We start from the raw sequence: 19,303 nt of genomic DNA, 5'->3' as shown, positions 1-19,303 counted from the left end.
GATAGATATGAGATAGATAGATAGATAGATAGATAGATAGATAGATAGATAGGAGATAGATAGATAGATAGATAGATAGATAGATAGATAGATATGAGATAGATAAATAGATAGATGATAGATATGAGATAGATAGATAGATATATAGATATTTTCTAGTTATCAGAATTGTGGTACCGCAATGGGTACTTTCATCAACCTTCTATATTGAGCAACACTTACATTTACAATATCTTGGACATTTTAGTTAGAGGCCGATACATTTCCAAAGTGATACTATTTACTTTCTGTTTAAAATAAAAAGGAATGTTCACCTTGAATCTCGCATTGGTTTGCACACTGAATGTTGTGATCTGCCTACCAGAATTTCTGACACAGTGAGTTTAATGAATGCTGATGTGTTATTCTGATCATGGAACAAACCAGTGATCTGTGTCAAACATTGTTACAGCAAATGAGAATAAAAGGGTCCTGATTAAGATAGGAAAAAAGTGAAGGTCCAGGTTAAAGGTGGCCTCACGGCTGACAACCATCCTTCCCAACTTGTTTATATACATGCACACTCATCATCTGCCATCAAGAGACAGTTAGGAGACCCCATACACATAAGGGGCCAATCCAACTGTGTTCAACCAGCACATTCTAATGCGTATGATTGTAGTGTCCCGAAGTCTATATATCTGGCCCCTCCATAATTGTCATACATGTCATGTCTTCAGTGTGGGTGCACTGGGCAAATTGTCTTGTCTTTAGTTATGTGCATTGCACAGCTGCAGCATGTAAAAGGTTAATGTCTGCAAGTGGCTGGGACATGTCTAGAAAAAGTTGGTCTAGTCACGTGATGATTGAATGCCATAAATATGTGCAATTAAGAGTTAGGGGTGGTCTTCTGTCTTCTTCAGCGGTTGTGAAAGGAGTGAGAATGCCGGCCATATTGGGGGTACCTTCAACCCTCATGTGGTGAAGGGATGGAAGCAGAAGAGAGGTTTCCTGAGGTCCCCAATTCCAGGAACCGTCTGTAAGGAGTGAAAGAGAAGAAAGGAGTCTGCCGTGCAGTGTTTACGCAACAGAGTACAAGTGAGTCCTTCAAAGTAAATTTCTTGCAACAGCCACTATCAGTGGGAGGTGAAGATAATCATGCAAAGCTCATAGTTTAGACCTGACTCCAAAGTCCAGTATATTGGTCATAAATGTAGAATGTTGAGCAGCATACCGAGTCTTTTCATAAAAGCAGCTGGCATCCATGAGGGCGCTTCTTTATTCACCTGCAGACAGTACATGCAGCAACGTTTCAACCCTAGCCGGGGTCTTTGTCAAGGTGACGAAGACCCCGGCTGGGGTTGAAACATTGTTGCATGTACTGTCTGCAGTTGAATAAAGAAGCGTCCTCACGGATGCAAGCTGCTTTTATGAAAGGACTCGGTACGCTGCTCATCATTCTACATTTATGGCCAGAGTACAAGTGAGTGTCAGTGGAGTGTTCCCCTCCGTCATCCTCCTCAGGAGTGTCCCTTTCCAGGAGCAGAACCTTACAGATAACTTAGCCTGAAGGTTCGATGTCATCCTGTGTTCTCCTCCCTGACCTTGCCTAACTGTCATTTCTGCACTGGCGTGTGAAGTTTTGCAGTATAAGAAGTAAAGTTCTAGTCACTGCCCATTCCCAGTGATTGAGGTATTTAAGCATAACAGTGTGTGGACTCTATTATTTCTACCGCCGGAGAATCAACGGTGTGAAGGAACGGTGGCATCATGAGTGACAACTTCTACGGTCCACTACACATTACTATACAGGTACCCGCTGTCGCAGCGTTGCCTGGAAGAGGCCTAGCAGTATCCTAGCTGAGGTTACATGCGTCCCTCCGGGGTGGAGTCTGGTAGAGCCACCTTGACAAGTGCCATCTCTACTCTGCCAGCTCCCAGCGTGGGCCTTGTGTCTTAGTCGCTGTGGGACATTGCATGATCACCTTTAGAGACTCTCTCCAGTACAGAGTTTAAAGATGTTTGTACTATTAAAGTCTTCAATCCACTCTTTCACCTTCTATTACATCTGCCTCTTATTCCTGCCATCTGAGTCATGATCAATACTTTAAAAGTGATTTAGAACTCATAGGTGAGGACTAGAGATGAGCGAACGTACTCGTTTAGAGCAATTACTCCCTCGAGCATTGTTTTTTTCGAGTAACTGCCTAGTCAGGCGAAAAGATTCAGGGGGCGCCGGGGGTGAGCGGGGGGTTGCGGTGGGGGAGTGTTCCCCCCTGCTACTCCCCCGCTCCATCCCCCTGCCCACCGCCCCCCGAGTCTTTTTGCCCGAGTAGGCAATTACTCGAAAAAAGCGATGCTCGATCCAGTAATTGTCCTAAACGAGCACGTTTGCTCATCTCTAATGAGGATATTTTCTTGCAGGTAAAAAAGTCAGTAGGATTTTTTTGATTGGGTATTCTCTTCACCAAATTATGGTACCGCTATGGGTACGCTCATCAACCTTTGTTTTGAGAAACACAGATGTATAGCTCTAATATCACACTTACAACATTTGTATTCAGGCTTTTTTTAGGAAATCCAACCTTTCCTATATGCTGTGATTTTTTTTTGTATATATGGGAAAAAAAACTTCCCCAGCAAATGCATACAGTGTAGTCCTATCTGGAACAATGCTCTATAAACTGAAGGACTCCATTGACACACAGTGAGTCTAATGAAAGCTGTAGAATAGCAACAAACCAACGTTCAGCTTTTTATTGAATGATTTCTGTCAAATATTCTGATCAGTTGCATAGATATCGGGGGTGCAAAAGTAATATCCTAGACCACATGTGTCAAACATAAGGCCCACGAGCCAAATCCGGCCCGTGCTTCATTTTTTGTGGCCCACCAGCCATGCAACAACCTAACAGGCCCTTCACTCACACAGCCTGCAGCCTTGGTTCGGCGGCGGTGCAGTGTCTGTGATCGCTGACCTCTTCCCTGCCGTGTCTGTGTGTGCCGTTCTGTATGCTGCTTCGTTGCCGAGGGGAGAGGCCAAAGGTTACAGGCTCGGCAGTGGCTGGGTAAGTGGAATGCCTGTAGGAATGCTGGCTGGCCAGGGGCCAATTACTACTGAGGCTGATGTGGGGGTCACTATTACTACTGGGGCCATTATGGTGGTCATTATTACTACTGGGGCCACTATGGGGGTCACTGTTACTACTGGGGCCACAATTACTACTGGTACTACTGTGGCCACTATGAGGGTCACTGTTACTACTGGGGGTTACAATGGGGGTCATTATTATCAGTGGGGCCACTAAGAGGGTCGCTATTACTACTGGGGTAACTATGATGGGTCACTTTCACTCTAAGACCACAATAGGGGACCCTATCACTACTGGGGCCACTATGGGGGTCATTCCTATTATTGGAGCCACTCTGATTACTAGAGTCGCTCACTATTGGGATCACTACTATTACTGGGCTCACTATGGAGGTCACTGTTAGTACTAGGGCCACTATGGGGGTCACTATCACTACTGGGTCAACTAAGGGGGTCATTTTTATTACTGGGGCCACTATGGGGCATACTCTTATTACTGGAGCCACTTACAACTTGGGTCACAATGGGGGTCACTGTTACTACTGTGGCCACTATGTGGTTACTATCACTACTGGGGCCACTATGGGGGTCCTTATCACTACTGGGGACACTATGAGGGTCACTATTATTACTAGAGACACTATGGGGGTCACTCATTATTGGGGCCACTTTTATTACTGGGGTCACTGTTATTACTGGGGTCAATATGAGGGTCACTTACTACTGGGGCTACTATGGGGACACTATTACTACTGGGGCGACTATGGGGGACCCTATTACTACTGGGGCCACTATGGGGGTCACTGTTATTACTGGAGCCACTATCGGGGTCACTCATTACTGGGGCCACTCTTATTACAGGAGTCACTGTTACTACTGGGGTGACTATGGGGGACCCTATTACTACTGGGGCCACTATGGAGGCCACTCTTATTATTGGAGCCACTCTGATTACTGTGGTCACTTACTACTGGGGCTACAATGGGGGACACTATTATTACTGAGGTCACTATGGGGGGCAGTATTACCACTCGGGCCGCTATGAAAACCACTCATTATTGGAGCAACTCTTACTACTGGGGTCATTATGGGGGTCACTATCACTACTTGGACCACTATGGGAGTCATTGTTATTACTGGGGTCACTATGGGGGTGACTATTACTATACTGTCTTACAATTACAATCGGCCCTTTGAAGGCACACATAAGACTGATGTGGCCCTCTGTGAAAATGAGTTTGATGCCCCTGTCCTAGACCCTGCACTTACAAGGGCTTAAATATCATTATGCCACAAAAGAAAAGGCCAATATTATTACAAGGGGCACATGGTAGATTAGAGAAGCCCCTAATACAGATTTGGGACCCCGTCGCTTCAATTTGTGCCTATAATGAATGAAAGTGAATGAAAGTGTCCTGAGTTGGAGACCCTTACCAATTTTTGTAGGAACCTATCGCACTTCTGCTGCTAATTATTAATAATAACTTCAGACACTATTAACAGTTTCATATCTAATTTTATGATAATAGCTGATACCTATGGATAATATTTTTTTTCATTATCCATTACTATGGACAATTTTCAACTATTTCATTTTGTTTTATTATTTCTTATTTGATATACATTATATGGAAAATAGTAGATTTTAGAATAAAAATATGAAAATAATTAATCTCATCATGGCCGAATAATATCAGCAGGTGCAAAATAGGGGCACGTAAATCCACTAGATTCCATTAGTAACCGAACCGGGAACAATCAGCGCTAAAAACTGTTCATTTACAGATTATGAATCCTGCAGAAGAGTGACATCTACTGGCAGAATTTCAAAATGCAGCCCCATAGAACATAGTGTAGCCAAAGATGCAAATACTTGCTGTTTATTTTACTAAAACGAAGAAACGCGAACATAGGGAAGAATGTAAAAATGGTGATATTCTATTAACAAAGGAAAAATATTATTTTTTGCACATTAAAAAACGCTGTTCTGTTGGCTGGAAAGTACGCTCTCTCACCGGCCCACAACACTACCTATCTGAATAAAATAACCTTTTATACTACTTACCTTGGAGGTCTCTAGTTCTGCACTTGTGAAGATCCCGCTTCCATCTAATATCAGCTGGAGTAAGTTGTTTGTGGCTTCTTGAACAGCCGTTGTGATGTTGTCATATTGTTGTTTAATAAGGTCAATTGGAAAACAAACCAGCACACAGAGGAGACAGGGAGAAGAAGATGAGAGCTGCTTCTCCACAGACATGATGGCACTGCAGAAAGTAATGCGGTATAGTGTCTGCTCCTCAGTAATCTACTATTCACCTATTAGATACCAGACCAGGGGTCACATGACATGTTTGGTGGGTCACATGACTGATATACATTATGGACAGACCAGTCCATGGATTATACCATTCTGCTGTGCAGGTGAGGAACTCTGCACTGGTATAAGGAAGGGATGTGAGCAGAATTTTAAATACATGTCTGTTAGAAAATTGTATGATTTCCTAATCTGTTACTAAAGAAATAAAAAGTGTAAAAAGTGGACAACCCCTTTAAGTATTTTACATCAGGTAAGACTTACAGGGGCAGGAAAGGTACATACAGGATGGTGAGAACACTTGATCAATATTCAAAGCTGAAGGCTAGTAGTGGGCCAGAAAGAAAAGCTATAGTGAGCACAACAATGGTGGCTGTTAGAGGGCCCAAAAACTGAGGAGGTCTTCTTTCTGCCCCTCACTGTCACTACCGTATCCAACAGGCCCATTGTCACAGGAATGGGTATATATGTTCACCAAGGTCATTCGGTTTACTTCTTCATAGACAAAGCTCTCATATGGGTGAATGCTCAGGCTGCACCACTTAGAGATTCCCCCGTTTTCTGGTACAGTGTTGTCACTGAGACCTTATCTGGATCCAAATCACCATCTACATCAATATCTAATGTCTGGTTTAGACACAACGATTATTGCTCAGAAGATGTCTTTTGAGCGACTTTTGAGCGATAATCGTTGTGTGCCTGTAAGTGCAAGGTGATCGCTCAAACGGCACTTTGATTGACTGTTTTGAGCAATCACCTTGCGCTCCGAGCGGGGTATGTAGAAGACAAGCGGGACTGCTTGTCTTCTGCATCCAGCTGTTCAATTCTTGGAGTGCACGGCTGTTATTCAGCTGAGCGCTCCGTGCGGGGTGTGCAGAACACAGCTGGACCGCTGTGTTCTTCATACCCCGCCTGTGTTCATAGAGCGGGATACAGCTGAAACAGTAGTATCAGCTGTATTCCGCTGTAAACTCCTGATAAGGCTGAACGTTCTTTTTCAGCATGCTGAAAGAGAACGATCAGCGACTCGTTAACGAAAACTGCACAATGCCAGTGCAGTTAGACACAACGATTATTGCTCAAAAGATGGCTTTGTGTCTAAACCAGCCTTAAAGTTAGCCTTGTATATGTTGGGATATTGATGTGCCCACTCTTAAAGGGATTTTGAAGGCACAGTTACTATTGATGACATATTCTCAGGACAGGCCATCAACAGTAGATTGGCTAGAGTACGCTACTTAGGAACCCAGTTGATCAGCTAAGCAGGCGCATGTTGTCAGCATGGCTGCACGTAATGGCCTGGCAGTTGTAACTGCAGATGCAGCTGCCATTAATTTCAGTGAGAACCCAGCCTGCAATTACAAGCTCCTGCCACTACACAGGAGTTGGAGCTGTAGCTTACACTCCAGCCCCTGTGTGTAGCAGTACTAACAGTATGCGCCCACTCAGCTGAATGGCCAGGTTCCTGGGTGTGTCAGGGAAATTCTGTGTACAGCACCAATCAGGCCCACCGCAATGCCCCATTGCCAGCGGTAAAGAAAAAACACCACACACGGAGGTCTGGTATATAGATTACATGGGGCTTTATACTCCTTGTCTTGACACTAGAAATCTGTAACTGTTCTTATTGGCCCAAATCCACCGCATAACCATATATGTGATGTCCGCAGTTCCACCTGAGGCAGTGTTAGTCACATAAGCAGTCGTTATCTAGATAAGCTAATTCTGGGAAAACAGCCAAGCACGTGGCCTTCGTATCCGGTTCTGTATCATTTCTGGATACATCTCTCTTGGCCTTGCAAAGCCTGGGCATATCTGATATGATTTTTAAGGCTACATATTAAGTTTTTTGAATTTTAGCATTGCATAGATCTTGCATACAGGTATGAAAGCATAAAAACATATGGCAATATATACATATATATACATATACCCTCACAGGTGGTGATTCCTGGGCGTTCAACTATTGCTGACCTATCCTACGATGGTTCAATGCAACCAGCACTCCATATAAACTATCCATTATATATATATCAGATCATGCTCCGAAAATTTTCTCAAACCTAGTTTGGCAAGTTTGGGTTCACTCGCTTATCGGATCGCCATCTTTCAGTCAGGATGGTTGGCACACTTGTAGTTTTATTTAAGTCCTGGCACCTGCCAGTATTTATTCTATTACTTAGTGCATACAGACCTCAGGGTTCACAACCCACAGGATTTCCGTCACCCCCACTCACCCCGGGAGTCTAAAGGTGTCCTCCTCTGTCAGACTTGGGATGGGCTCCGACTGTGTAGTGGCCCAGCAGGTCCTACAGAACGTTCACAGTAATACTTGTCCTGTCTCACCTGACTATGCGCTGTCCTTTGACATGGAAGGTGCTGTATGTCTAAGAAACCCTGTTTCTCCTTTTCTTCTAAGCCTAGAGCCTAGCCTGATGTCAGCTGCAGTCCCATTGCCTGATAGTCAGATTCAATTTCACTGGTACATAGTCCAAGGGTGGGAAAACAGCAAAACAAGTCCCTATGCAAAGGTGGGAAGAAACAGAGGAGATAAAAGGGAGGGATAGTGAGCAGTTTGGCAGACTCAGCCAGGTGTGAGAGAGGAGAGGTTGCAGTCAGTCATGTCGGAGAGGAGGAGGTACGTGTACAGAAGAGAGTCAGGAGTGCAGCACGATTACTCCCAAGGTTGAGCATGGTGTATACCTATTCCCTTGGCATCCCACGGCAGAGGGAAGGAGAACCTTTCTGACGTCGTCCTTCTACTAACAGTGAGTCATAGCTACCCGGTGAACCCAAAGCCAGGATTAGCCTTACAGCCACTTTGCCCGCTGCTTCATCTACACTTCACTAAACTCAAATCAATCCTTCAGCTAAGAACAACTAGTTGAGAAATTGTCGTCAAGTCAGTTCAGTAAAGGAGAGGAGAGAGCATTGAATTCAGGTCCTAATCAAGTTAAAGGTTACTGTATTTCTCATCGTGTTTAATTGCCTGCCTACTACTGCATCTGCGTGAATCTGTTCAAAGTACCTTGGAGGAAAATTGTGAATTCAATTATACTGCAAAATACCAAATATACTACTGGACTTGACTCATTTATTTCATCGTCATTTCACCCCCAAGGGTCCAGTTGGAGTACTGGCATCACCGTGACAAAACAGGCCTTCCTGCCACCCGTACTAAGGTACGTTCCTTAAGTCCCTGCTCAGACGTTGATACTGGTCTGTACCGTATCTCAGGCTCCTAGTTCCTGATACGGTGTCTTAACATTGCCACTCACTCTGGCTCTCAGTCAACTTCCCCCTGAGCATGACAGGAACTGACACTGTTATGTTGCTTCCTGCCACATCCACAGGTGTCATCTCCTCTTTCTACAGCCTGAATGCCTGTCTACCACCCACTGCCGGCTATTCTGTGTACATTCAAAAACTGTGGGGTCAAAATACGCAGTACATCCCTAGATTAATTCGTTAAGGGCTCTAGTTTTCAAAATGGGGTCTTTGCTATCCCACACCTGTATCTAAATACTCTGGTCAAGGCAGAAGGGTTTGTCCAGGGCCCCTTCCATTTATGCCGCTGATATATATAGTTTTGCAGAGGACAGAATTTGGTTTTGTAATTTATTTAGTTCGGCCACTTAAACAAAATCCCCTTCTTCCTGATATCCTAATCCTCTAGCACTGAGACCCCCCACTGATCACTGAAATGAAGGGGCTGCAGTATCCACCTGAGCGCTGTACCCCTACAGCTATCATTGTTGCCTGTCAGATTCTCTCCGCAACTGAAGAAGGACGCATAAACTTCAATATATATCTATGCATGCGTCTTCAGCTATGAAGTGGAGCCAACAGGCATCGATGACAGCCGAAGGGACACAGCGCTCGGGTGTGTGCTGCAGCCCTGGTTTCAGTGATCAGCGGGGGTCTCAGTGCCATGACTCCACTCAGCAAAACTTTTGACATGTCACACTGACATGTCAAAAGTTTTTAAAAGTGCATTTTCTCTGCAATCAAATGACCAGGATTGAGCTGTAATATCATATACAGCCCATTGACAAGGGTGTTTTTCAGTGACCATTTATTATACTCTCACATAAACTTTCTGAGACTGCCAGTACAAGATGTTTTACGAGTAAGAGATCGCTTCTAACTGAGACTAAAGTTGGAAACTCAGTTGTTGTTTGAAGTTACTGGGGATTCCAATGAGGATTTCCTCTAAAGGGATTTCTTATAGGTTCAGCCTAGGACCTTAGGGCCACAAAAAATCCTAAGGGCCCTTTCACTTGTGGCAGAAACATTTGTAGCAGACAAATCCGCCACAAAAGCCACGTCTTACAGGCGGATTTTATACAAACTGCTGCGTCGCTTACCTTTTGTATAATGTGCAGCAGCTCTACGGTAAATCCACATCAAGTCCTGCATGTGAGGGTCCTTCTACACCGCCAGCAGTCGTCCCAATGATTAGCGCTGCTGTGCTTCCACACAGGGACAATATCGCTCAGTAAGGAGACGGAACCACCGGAGATCTTCTGGCCGCCCGCCTCCGTTCACAGATGAATGACTGCCTGTTTACGCCGGCCGATCGTTGTTTGTTTTTTATGCTGGCCTAAACTGAATGATGGACAATAGGCAAGTGAATTATAGTTTGTTGTGTCGTTGGCGGCGCTTCCGCTGAACTCTTATTGCTCCGTGTAAAAGGGCCCTCAGTAACCGACAGGCAGATTGTGCAGATTTATCTACTGGATTTTTCCACCACACTAGGAAGCCCCCTAAGCCCGGCGCACACGAGCGTGTCAGTACAGCAGATTCTGCACACAGGTCTGGTGTGTGTAATATGCTGTACCAATAGGTGGCGATGTTGCTGCTCACACGACTTGTGCAGATACTTCCGTGTGAGCCCGGACGAAGACCTTAGAAAAATGGGTTTTAATTAAGGTTTTGAAAGGAATTTTTATTTTGCTGCTTTTTTCCGCCTCCTGCTTATAGGTAATTTGGGAATCCCCTGCTATTGTGAAACCACAACTCCCAGCTTGGCGCACGGATCGTGAGATTGTAGCTTAGAAACAGCTGGAGACCACAGGTTGTCATTCTGAACTGAACAGTCAAGTGGGCGGTCCTATCCGTAACTGACAGCTATGTGTGTATGACTGTACATAGAGGTAGCTGTCAGTCACTGATAGGACCGCCCACTGGACTATTTAGTGCAGAAGGTGCAGAGGATAAAATATACTGAATCTTTTCCCATAAGCTCTATACAATCTGCTGCTCTATAACATGATGCCTGCAGGCTGGACAATTTGGACCTGGTCCCCCACCCATCAGTATGTCGCTTGTACACGGATCCCAGTGGCATTACAAGAACACTATAAAGACATCCAATGTAAATAAAGACACGGACACAAAGATATAAGGGGGCAAAGAACATTTTATTTATAGTTGTAGGAGATGGAAGATTTTATGATGGGGAATTTTGAGGCTGAGTTGATCCAGGGGAAGGCGAAAAAACCCCTTGAGGTCGAGCCAATTGTCCTCAAGGGGGAAAAAATCCTTCCTGACCCCAAATATGGCGATCAGAACAAGTCCCAGGATCAAAGCCGACATCTGACCTATCTGACTGTGTAAAATGTATTATTTTCATAAACCTAAATAAATAAATCTTTATTACTATTTATTGTTTGTGTGAAATATAAAGTGCATCAAACTAAACCTATTTATAAACTGTGTTGATCCAGAGGAAGGCGAAAACCCCCTTAAGGAAAGAGCCAATTATCCTGTTACAAGGGGGGAAAATTCCTTCCTGATCCCAAATATGGCGACCAGAATAAATCTCAGGATCAAACGCCAGCCGCTCCCCTCCCTGGTATATGTGATGTCAGCTGGGGGTTTTGTTGCTTTTTTTATGAACCTATTTAAGGCAGTAAGTTGATCCAGAGGAAGGCAAAAACCTCCTTGAGGTATGAGCCAATTGTCCTCAAGGGGGAAAAATTCCTTCCTGACCCAAAATATGGCGATCAGAACAAGTCCCAGGATCAAAGCCGAAATCTCTACCTATCTGTGTGTATGCTTGTGTCTATGTATGTGTTTGTGTGTATACTTGTGTCTATGTATGTGTTTGTGTCTACACTTGTGTCTAGCCTTCATGTGTGTGGTGTGTGCTACTTACCTGGCCTGTGCTGAGGTCTTACTGGTAACCAGGAGTTCAGGGATAATAGTCACTCGGGCTATTCTTCCTGAACTCGCCAGTTACCGATCAAGCACAGGCCGCTCCGGGGGTGTAGAGGGTCTTCAGGAGAGGATGGTATCTGATGCCAGCTGGAGGAGGTCAAGGTTCAGGGTAGCTGATGGTAATACGCAGCATACAGATGGTGGAGAGAGGGTGTTGGTGGTAAGCCGAGCTCTTCTACAGCAGAGTCGTGGGTTCAGGAGGCAGTTGGCGCGGGCCGAGCCTACAAGACATAAGAGGGAATTGTTCGTTTTTCCTCTTGTGGATACAAACAAGTGACCGTCTGTAACATGACGACTTGTATCAGGAGCAGATTTGTAGCTGATATGAAAGGAGTGAATTTCTGCATCTGTGTCTTCACTATGAGTCGTTATTAGGAGTTTTGCAATTACTGAAGCCATAATGGAGGCCATATTGCTTGTCAACCAGATTGACTCAGCAGATGATGACTGAAAGGGGGAAAATTAGAGTATTTTATGCCAGAGTTTGACGTGAAAAGTTGCTTGCTCAAACACTTTGCAACCCTTTATCGGCTATGGGGGCTCATGGCATTTCCACAAAAAGAGGGCGTGGCTGGTCAGGAGGGGCGTGGCTTCCCTGGACTAAGGGCCCTTTTACACTGCATGATAATCGTTCAGATTCTCGCTGTATTGTGGGAAGCAAAGCATAATCGCTCAGTGCAAATGCCGGCAGCGACTGAATGATGAATGATAATTCATTCATCATTCCGTTTCTGCAGGCATAAAAATCAAGTGACGATCGTCCTGTGTGAGGGATCCGAACACATTTCTTCTAATGTATGCCAGAAACTGACATAAATCATACCAGAAATGCACGCCAGATTGGGCCTGACGTCTGTTTCTGTGAAACATGTGAGACGTGTGTGTAGGTGTGTATAGGTGCACAGATATGTATGTGTAGGTATGTATAGGTGCACAGATATGTATGTGTAGGTATGTATAGGTGCACAGATATGTATGTGTAGGTGTGTATAGGTGCACAGATATGTATGTGTAGGTGTGTATAGGTGCACAGACATGTACGTGTAGGTGTGTATAGGTGCACAGATATGTATGTGTAGGTGTGTATAGGTGCACAGACATGTACGTGTAGGTGTGTATAGGTGCACAGATATGTATGTGTAGGTGTGTATGGGTGCACAGATATATATATGTGTAGGTGTGTATAAGTGTACAGATATGTATTTGTAGGTGTCTATAGGTGCACAGATATGTATGGTAGGTGTGTATAGGTGCACAGATATGTGTCTGTAGGTGTATATAGAGGCTACTTACCAGATGGTTGTGGCTTTCTTCACCATCGGATTCTTCTCGTCATCCTAAGAAGAAGCAGAGACATAGTAATTACAGGGCAATAATAATGAAGCTGAGGAGGGAGAAGTCTGCGGACCAGACATGGTGACATGAAGCAGGGTTATTATATGACCAGAGGAACAATAATGATATACACAGAGGTCAGACTGAGGAACATTATCCCTAGAGGAGGAAGATCTTACCAGGTCCAGCTTGGGGAAGTGAACGAGAATCCGTCCATGGGGTGAAAGGGTGGTCCATCCTCCGGCCACTGCAGGTCTCTATTCTCCAGAACTCTCCAGAACGGCTTGAATGGCGGCCGTGATCTCCTCAGTTCCAGGTCCGCCCAATCTATGGTGGTAAAGAAAGGGTGACCTCGGATGTTCTTATACACACCCAGCCTCTTCTCAGGGGTCTTACGCAGCAGTCTCTCCAGGAGATGCTTTAAGTCAGCATCAAGCCAAGATGGAAATTTTGGCTCCTTCCTGGTGATGGCTTTGATGACCTTTCTCCTGATGGGGCCGTGGTAGAATGGGGATTGTCCTGCCGCCATCCAGGATACGACAATCCCCAGGCTCCACCAGTCGACTGCTGCGTCGTACTCCTTTCCAAGAAGCACCTCTGGGGCCATAAATTGGAATGTGCCGGTCACTCCACTTATCTTATTAGACGAGGTGACACCGTCTTGGGCCAGCCCCAGGTCGATCAGGCGGATGTGTCCAGATCTGTCCAGCATGATGTTGTCCGGCTTTATGTCTCTGCAACGACAATAAGAGAAGTGCAAATCAGTTCAGTGATCCAAGAGACTTAGGGATGTACCGCAGCAAATCCAGGCCTAATGCAGGACTCTAGGAAAGCTGGGTACATTACCTCCACCATTGTCAGGAAACAGAGCAGTGTGGGGAAGTTGTGCTTACCGGTGGACGATGCTGCGTCGGTGCAGGAACTGGAGGCCGCATGCAATCTCCGCTGTGTAGAATCTGAGAGAAGAGTGTAGTATCAATGACATGAAATCAGTCCCCTAACATCATGTCATCAGCGTGTCTGTCCCCACCAGGAGAGGCGCTGTTCATGGCAGCCTGCACGCCCGCCATTCCTCTATATACCTGTCATGTCACCCTCAGTATTTCCCCCCCGTCTCCTGATCAGTCATTTACTCACCTCACATGGTTGATGTCCAGGCAGCCGCACATCTTGATCGTTGCTGCCAGGCTTCCTCCGGACAGATACTCCGTGATGAAGTAGGCCCGGTCGTCAGACTGCTGTGCGGCGTACAGATGGCAGATGAAGGGGCAGTCTTGGGCCGTCAGGAGTATCCGTCGCTCTCTCTGTATGATATGCGCGTTGCTCCTTTTTAAGTTGATAACCTTGATGGCCACGAAGGTGTTTCTTCCGGGGAAAGATGCCAGGACCACCTGAAGAGAACAAGGAGGAAATGATCACCGACAGCAGCCAGAGGGGAAACCATATACATTTATTACAGGGGGGATTTATCAGTAGGCGTATCTATCCATCTATCTATCTATCTCCTATCTATCTATCTATCTATCTATCTATCTATCTATCTATCTATCTATCTGTCTATCTCATATCTATCTATCTATCCTCTGTTTTAAAAAGGTGGTATAAGCAGATCAAGCATTCATAGTATTTTATCAAAAAATCACTGCATATACAGTATTGTGCAAAGGTTTTAGGTAGGTTGGGAAGAGTTTTCTTTTCTTCTCAAAAATAGTCCTATTTCCTCTAAATGTATTCTGCAGACGACCCCAAACATCCAGCCGATGTCATTAGGAACTATCCTCAGTGTAAAGGACTACAGGGAGTCCTGGAAGTGATGATTTGGCCTCACAGAGTCCTGATCTCAACATCATCCAGTCTGTCTGGGATTACATGAAGAGACAGAAGGATTTGAGCGACCGACATCCACAGATCTGTGCTTAGTCATCCAAGATGTGTGGAACAGCCTCACTGCTGAGTTCCTTCAAAAACTGTGTGCAAGGCTGTTGTGAAGGCAAAGGGCGGTCACACCAAATATTGATTTAGATTTCTCTTTTGTTCAGTCACTTTACATTTTGTTAATTAACACTCTTATTTTTGGCAGCATTCTTACTTTGTAGCATTTTTTCCACATCTGCTTAAAACTTTTAAAAAAGCAGGAACAGCTCATACTAAACACTAGAAAAATCATTTCCCAATCCCCTCAAAAACATAACACTTTCGTACAAGTCCCATTCGAATAGTTAGATATAATGGGAATACTTTCCAAATTCCCCCCCAACAGTCTGCATTCAGTTGTCCAGTAAATGGACAGAAGGATTCGGGTCACCAGGAGATAAGCAGTTCTAACACTTACCTTGCTGAAGCTTCCTCTGCCCAAGATCTGAAGGCCGGTGAAGCGACTGATGTCAAAGCTGTGGTCTGATGGCACGAGGTCCTGGCTGCTGCCCAGTCTTGGCTCCTCATCCTCATCCTCTCCGCTCCTCTTCCTCTTTATCTCCGTGAGTCCGCTCACGCTTTGCTCCTCCCTCTTTCGCTTCTCGCCGTCTCCTCTGTGTCCATTGGACGCCATATTTCACAATCCTGTAGTCTTTGATCCAAGCGCTGCCGGCGACAGTTGATTGGAAATGGCAGTTGGCCGAGTGAAGGTCAAAGGTCAGTGAAGCCGATGCTGGCATTGCCTGCCAGTACCTTGCTCTGCCATATACACTGTGATGTGGGCACCATGAGTGATGGTCTATAGCCCACAGAAATGGAGAAATTCATGCCTGGTTTTTCTAGTGCCACATTATCAGTAGATGGGGCAGGGATGGCACTTCATGTCTGGGTTGGCAGCAGTGTCCATGGTTCATCAGAAATTTCTGGAGTTATTAGAAAACTTGCAGTTGTGTGGAAATTGAAATGAGCCCAGGGGAGGAATAAACCATAAATTGTACTGATGGCAGCAATAATAAAGCCTTGTGAGGGTCATTCTCTGCTCCATTCAATAAGTGTTCATCATCCAGATACATGATGTGTATTTCCATAGGTTACAATGGGCAGCGCCCTTCGCCAGTGCAGGTCTGGGTGTACCAGGGGGGAGATGCTTCTATGGAGGTTACAGAGGGGTTCATCCACAATGATGGATTATTCTGGGGTGTGAAATGTTACATAGGGGTCATTTAGAAATGTTAGGGGGTCTTATAAAGAAGCAGTTATTGGGGGCTGTAAATTGGCGCAGTAATGTATATACGGCATTATGAGGCCTGAGAAGCACTAAGACTTTATTTAGGAGACTGAGGCCATAAATATGTTATGATATAAATGTAATAGTGTCCAATCTGAATTCGGGGGTGAGAGGTTGTGCATAAGATATAGCCAGGCTTATAGTTGGGTCTTTCAGGGTCGCTTTAAGCATCTGGCAAACTGTGCAGCTGCAGCGGGCCGCTGGTATCCGTGCTCCAGAGGGGTAACTTGTAGCTGCTGGACTCCAATGCAAAACCTGTAACAGGGACTCCTAACTAGAATACTTCATTTACAGTACTGGTTTCCTCATATTGAGAGGAGAGACCTTATGGACCCCCTAAGGCTCTAAAGCCGGGTGCGAATGCTCTCCCTGCACCCCTATAGTTACGCTCCTGGTTGGGGCCCCAGAACAGTGGCATTGTTCCCATTGAATACAAGATGCTACATGAGCTCTAGGGGTGCAGATGTGTCTCCACAATCCAAGACAGCTGTTGTTTTTCAGATATACTGTATAATAGACATATTAAGTCAATTTGCAGCTCCCTATGGGCTGTTTGCCCCCCTCCTTTACCTGTAATTGGTTCACCAGGAAATGGTTCTGACAGACACCAGGGTGTAACGATAGCGCCCCTGTCTCTGGCTGGCGGACAATGAAACAGTTGGAGCTGCTGGTGCTTGTCAGACAATCAGACACTCCTCTTTACTGGTGGTCTTGTCGGGGGTCCTGAGCCCGGTCACCTTGTGTGCCCTCACATATCCACTAGTCCCAACACCCCCTAACAGTCTGGTCAGATGCTCCTCTCTACTGATGGTCTGTCGGGGGTCCTGAGCCCGGTCACCTTGTGTGTCCTCACACATCAACTGGTCCCAACACTTCCTAACAGTCTGGTCAGACACTCCTCTCTACTGGTGGTCTGTCGGGGGTCCTGAGCCCGGTCACCTTGTGTGCCCTCACACATCCACTGGTCACAACACCTCCTAACAGTCAGGTCAGACGCTCCTCTCTACTGGTGGTCTGTAGGGGCATCCTGAGCCCGGTCACCTTGTGTGCCCTCACACATCCACTGGTCCCAACACCTCCTAACAGTCTGGTCAGACACTCCTCTCTACTGGTGGTCTGTCGGGGGTCCTGAGCCCGGTCACCTTGTGTGCCCTCACATATCCACTAGTCCCAACACCCCCTAACAGTCTGGTCAGATGCTCCTCTCTACTGGTGGTCTGTGGGGGTGTCCTAAGCCCGGTCACCTTGTGTGCCCTCACAGATCCACTGGTCCCAACACCCCCTAACAGTCTAGTCAGACACTCCTCTCTACTGGTGGTCTGTAGGGGGTGTCCTGAGCCTGGTCACCCTGTGTGCACCCATCCACTGGTCCCAACACCCCCTAACAGTCTGGTCAGACACTCCTCTCTACTGGTGGTCTGTAGGGAGTCCTGAGCCCGGTCACCTTGTGTGCCCTCACACATCCACTGGTCCCAACACCCCCCTACAGTCTGGTCAGACGCTCCTCTCTACTGGTGGTCTGTCATGGGTCCTGAGCCCGGTCACCTTGTGTGCCCTCACACATCCACTGGTCCCAACACCCCCTAACAGTCTAGTCAGACACTCCTCTCCACTGGTGGTCTGTCAGGAGGTCCTGAGCCCGGTCACCTTGTGTGCCCTCACACATCCACTGGTCCCAACACCCCCTAACAGTCTGGTCAGACACTCCTCTCTACTGGTGGTCTGTAGGGAGTCCTGAGCCCGGTCACCTTGTGTGCCCTCACACATCCACTGATTCCAGCAACCAATATGTCAATATTTATTTAGGTGGTATGGAGTCTGATGCATTTAGGGTTTCTATTTTTCTTGGGGGGAGGCAAGTTAAGTCTGTATTTTAGGGGGTCTGGCCCTCTGTCTCTATTTTTTATGCAAGAGTTTGCAACAGAAGAAAAAAGGCAATATTTGCCGGTGAAAACAATGGGAGACACTCCGCGAACCTCCACCATTGCGATTGCGATATTGGACTGCGTGAAATTAGCCTAAGGGAGTTGTCTGCTTAGAATTAACTTTCTAAAATCAGAGCCAACAGGGTTAAAACAATAAAGCACAGGGTACTTAAAGGGGTTGTCCCGCGCCGAAACGTTTTTTTTTTGTTTTTTTTAACCCCCCCCCCCCCCATTCGGCGCGAGACAACCCCGATGCAGGGGTTAAAAAAACAAACCGGAGAGTGCTTACCTGAATCCCGGCGGTCCGGCGTCTTCATACTCACCTGCTGAAGATGGCCGCCGGGGTCTGCTCCCTGTGCGGTCCATTGCCGATTCCAGCCTCCTGATTGGCTGGAATCGGCACGTGACGGGGCGGAGCTACACGGAGCCGGCATTCTGCACGAGCGGCCCCATTGAAGACAGCAGAAGACCCGGACTGCGCAAGCGTGGCTAATTTGGCCATCGGAGGCCGAAAATTAGTCGGCACCATGGAGACGAGGACGCCAGCAACGGAGCAGGTAAGTATAAAACTTTTGATAACTTCTGTATGGCTCATAATTAATGCACAATGTACATTACAAAGTGCATTAATATGGCCATACAGAAGTGTATAGACCCACTTGCTGCCGCGGGACAACCCCTTTAAATGTCCTTAGCCAAGCAATCCAGCGCTGCACCCCACGAATCCCCCAATTGACGGAGTATGTCAGGTGACCGCCGCCTGCCAATCAGAGGCCACAGTGTCAGGACCCATTCTACTGACATCAGTGGTCACATCCTGAGCATTATGATGCCAATAGTTCAGAATGGGGACTCTGCAGCCTCTGATTGGCAGGTAGCAATCACCTGACTTCTACGGTCGACTGGATGAATCACGGGGCTACAGCGCTGGGTCGCCAGAGTTAGAATGGGTAAGTACCCTTTGTTTTATTGTTGTAAGGGCTCCTGAACATAGAAATCCCGCTGCAGAATTTGGTGCTTGCAGCAGCGAAGTCCGGGCTTACCTGCTCTGTCGCCATCTTTGCTGTACTGCGGATGGACTAGGTGGCTCCACCGCATCGTCGCCACGGGTAATGGAAGTTCAATGGAAGCTGTCCGCGTGGAATCTGCGAAAAAAATGGAGCATGCTGAAATTTTTCATCCGCTTGCAGAAACCGCAAGTGTGCAGGATGAATCGATTCCCCATAGCATGCTAT

General features: G+C 46.3%; 1 protein-coding gene across 1 annotated transcript; it reads right to left on the bottom strand.

Moving 5' to 3' along the window:
• Nucleotides 1-953: 953 nt before the first annotated feature.
• Nucleotides 954-15,489, bottom strand: LOC136577959 (protein kinase C delta type-like). Its single transcript, XM_066577870.1, has 6 exons — nucleotides 15,274-15,489; nucleotides 14,079-14,332; nucleotides 13,835-13,897; nucleotides 13,121-13,675; nucleotides 5,136-5,334; nucleotides 954-1,016 (listed from the first exon to the last, which is right to left on the bottom strand). Exons 1-6 carry the CDS (start codon nucleotides 15,487-15,489, stop codon nucleotides 954-956), a joined length of 1,350 nt encoding a protein of 449 aa, XP_066433967.1.
• Nucleotides 15,490-19,303: the final 3,814 nt, after the last annotated feature.

Source organism: Eleutherodactylus coqui, chromosome 8 (assembly GCF_035609145.1).
Source record: "Eleutherodactylus coqui strain aEleCoq1 chromosome 8, aEleCoq1.hap1, whole genome shotgun sequence".
Classification (NCBI taxonomy): domain Eukaryota; kingdom Metazoa; phylum Chordata; class Amphibia; order Anura; family Eleutherodactylidae; genus Eleutherodactylus; species Eleutherodactylus coqui.
The sequence above is the reverse complement of the archived record's forward strand: the minus strand, read 5'-3'. Positions and strand labels throughout refer to the sequence as shown.

What these genes read in the sequence shown, in the direction of transcription:
- LOC136577959 (XM_066577870.1), bottom strand. Translation starts at nt 15,489, where the DNA reads ATGGCGTCCAATGGACACAGAGGAGACGGCGAGAAGCGAAAGAGGGAG. An exon ending in GCAGAGGAAGCTTCAGCAAG is followed by an intron (nt 14,333 to 15,273) that starts GTAAGTGTTAGA and finishes TGTTCTCTTCAG; the next exon opens with GTGGTCCTGGCATCTTTCCC. An exon ending in CTGGACATCAACCATGTGAG is followed by an intron (nt 13,898 to 14,078) that starts GTGAGTAAATGA and finishes CTCTTCTCTCAG; the next exon opens with ATTCTACACAGCGGAGATTG.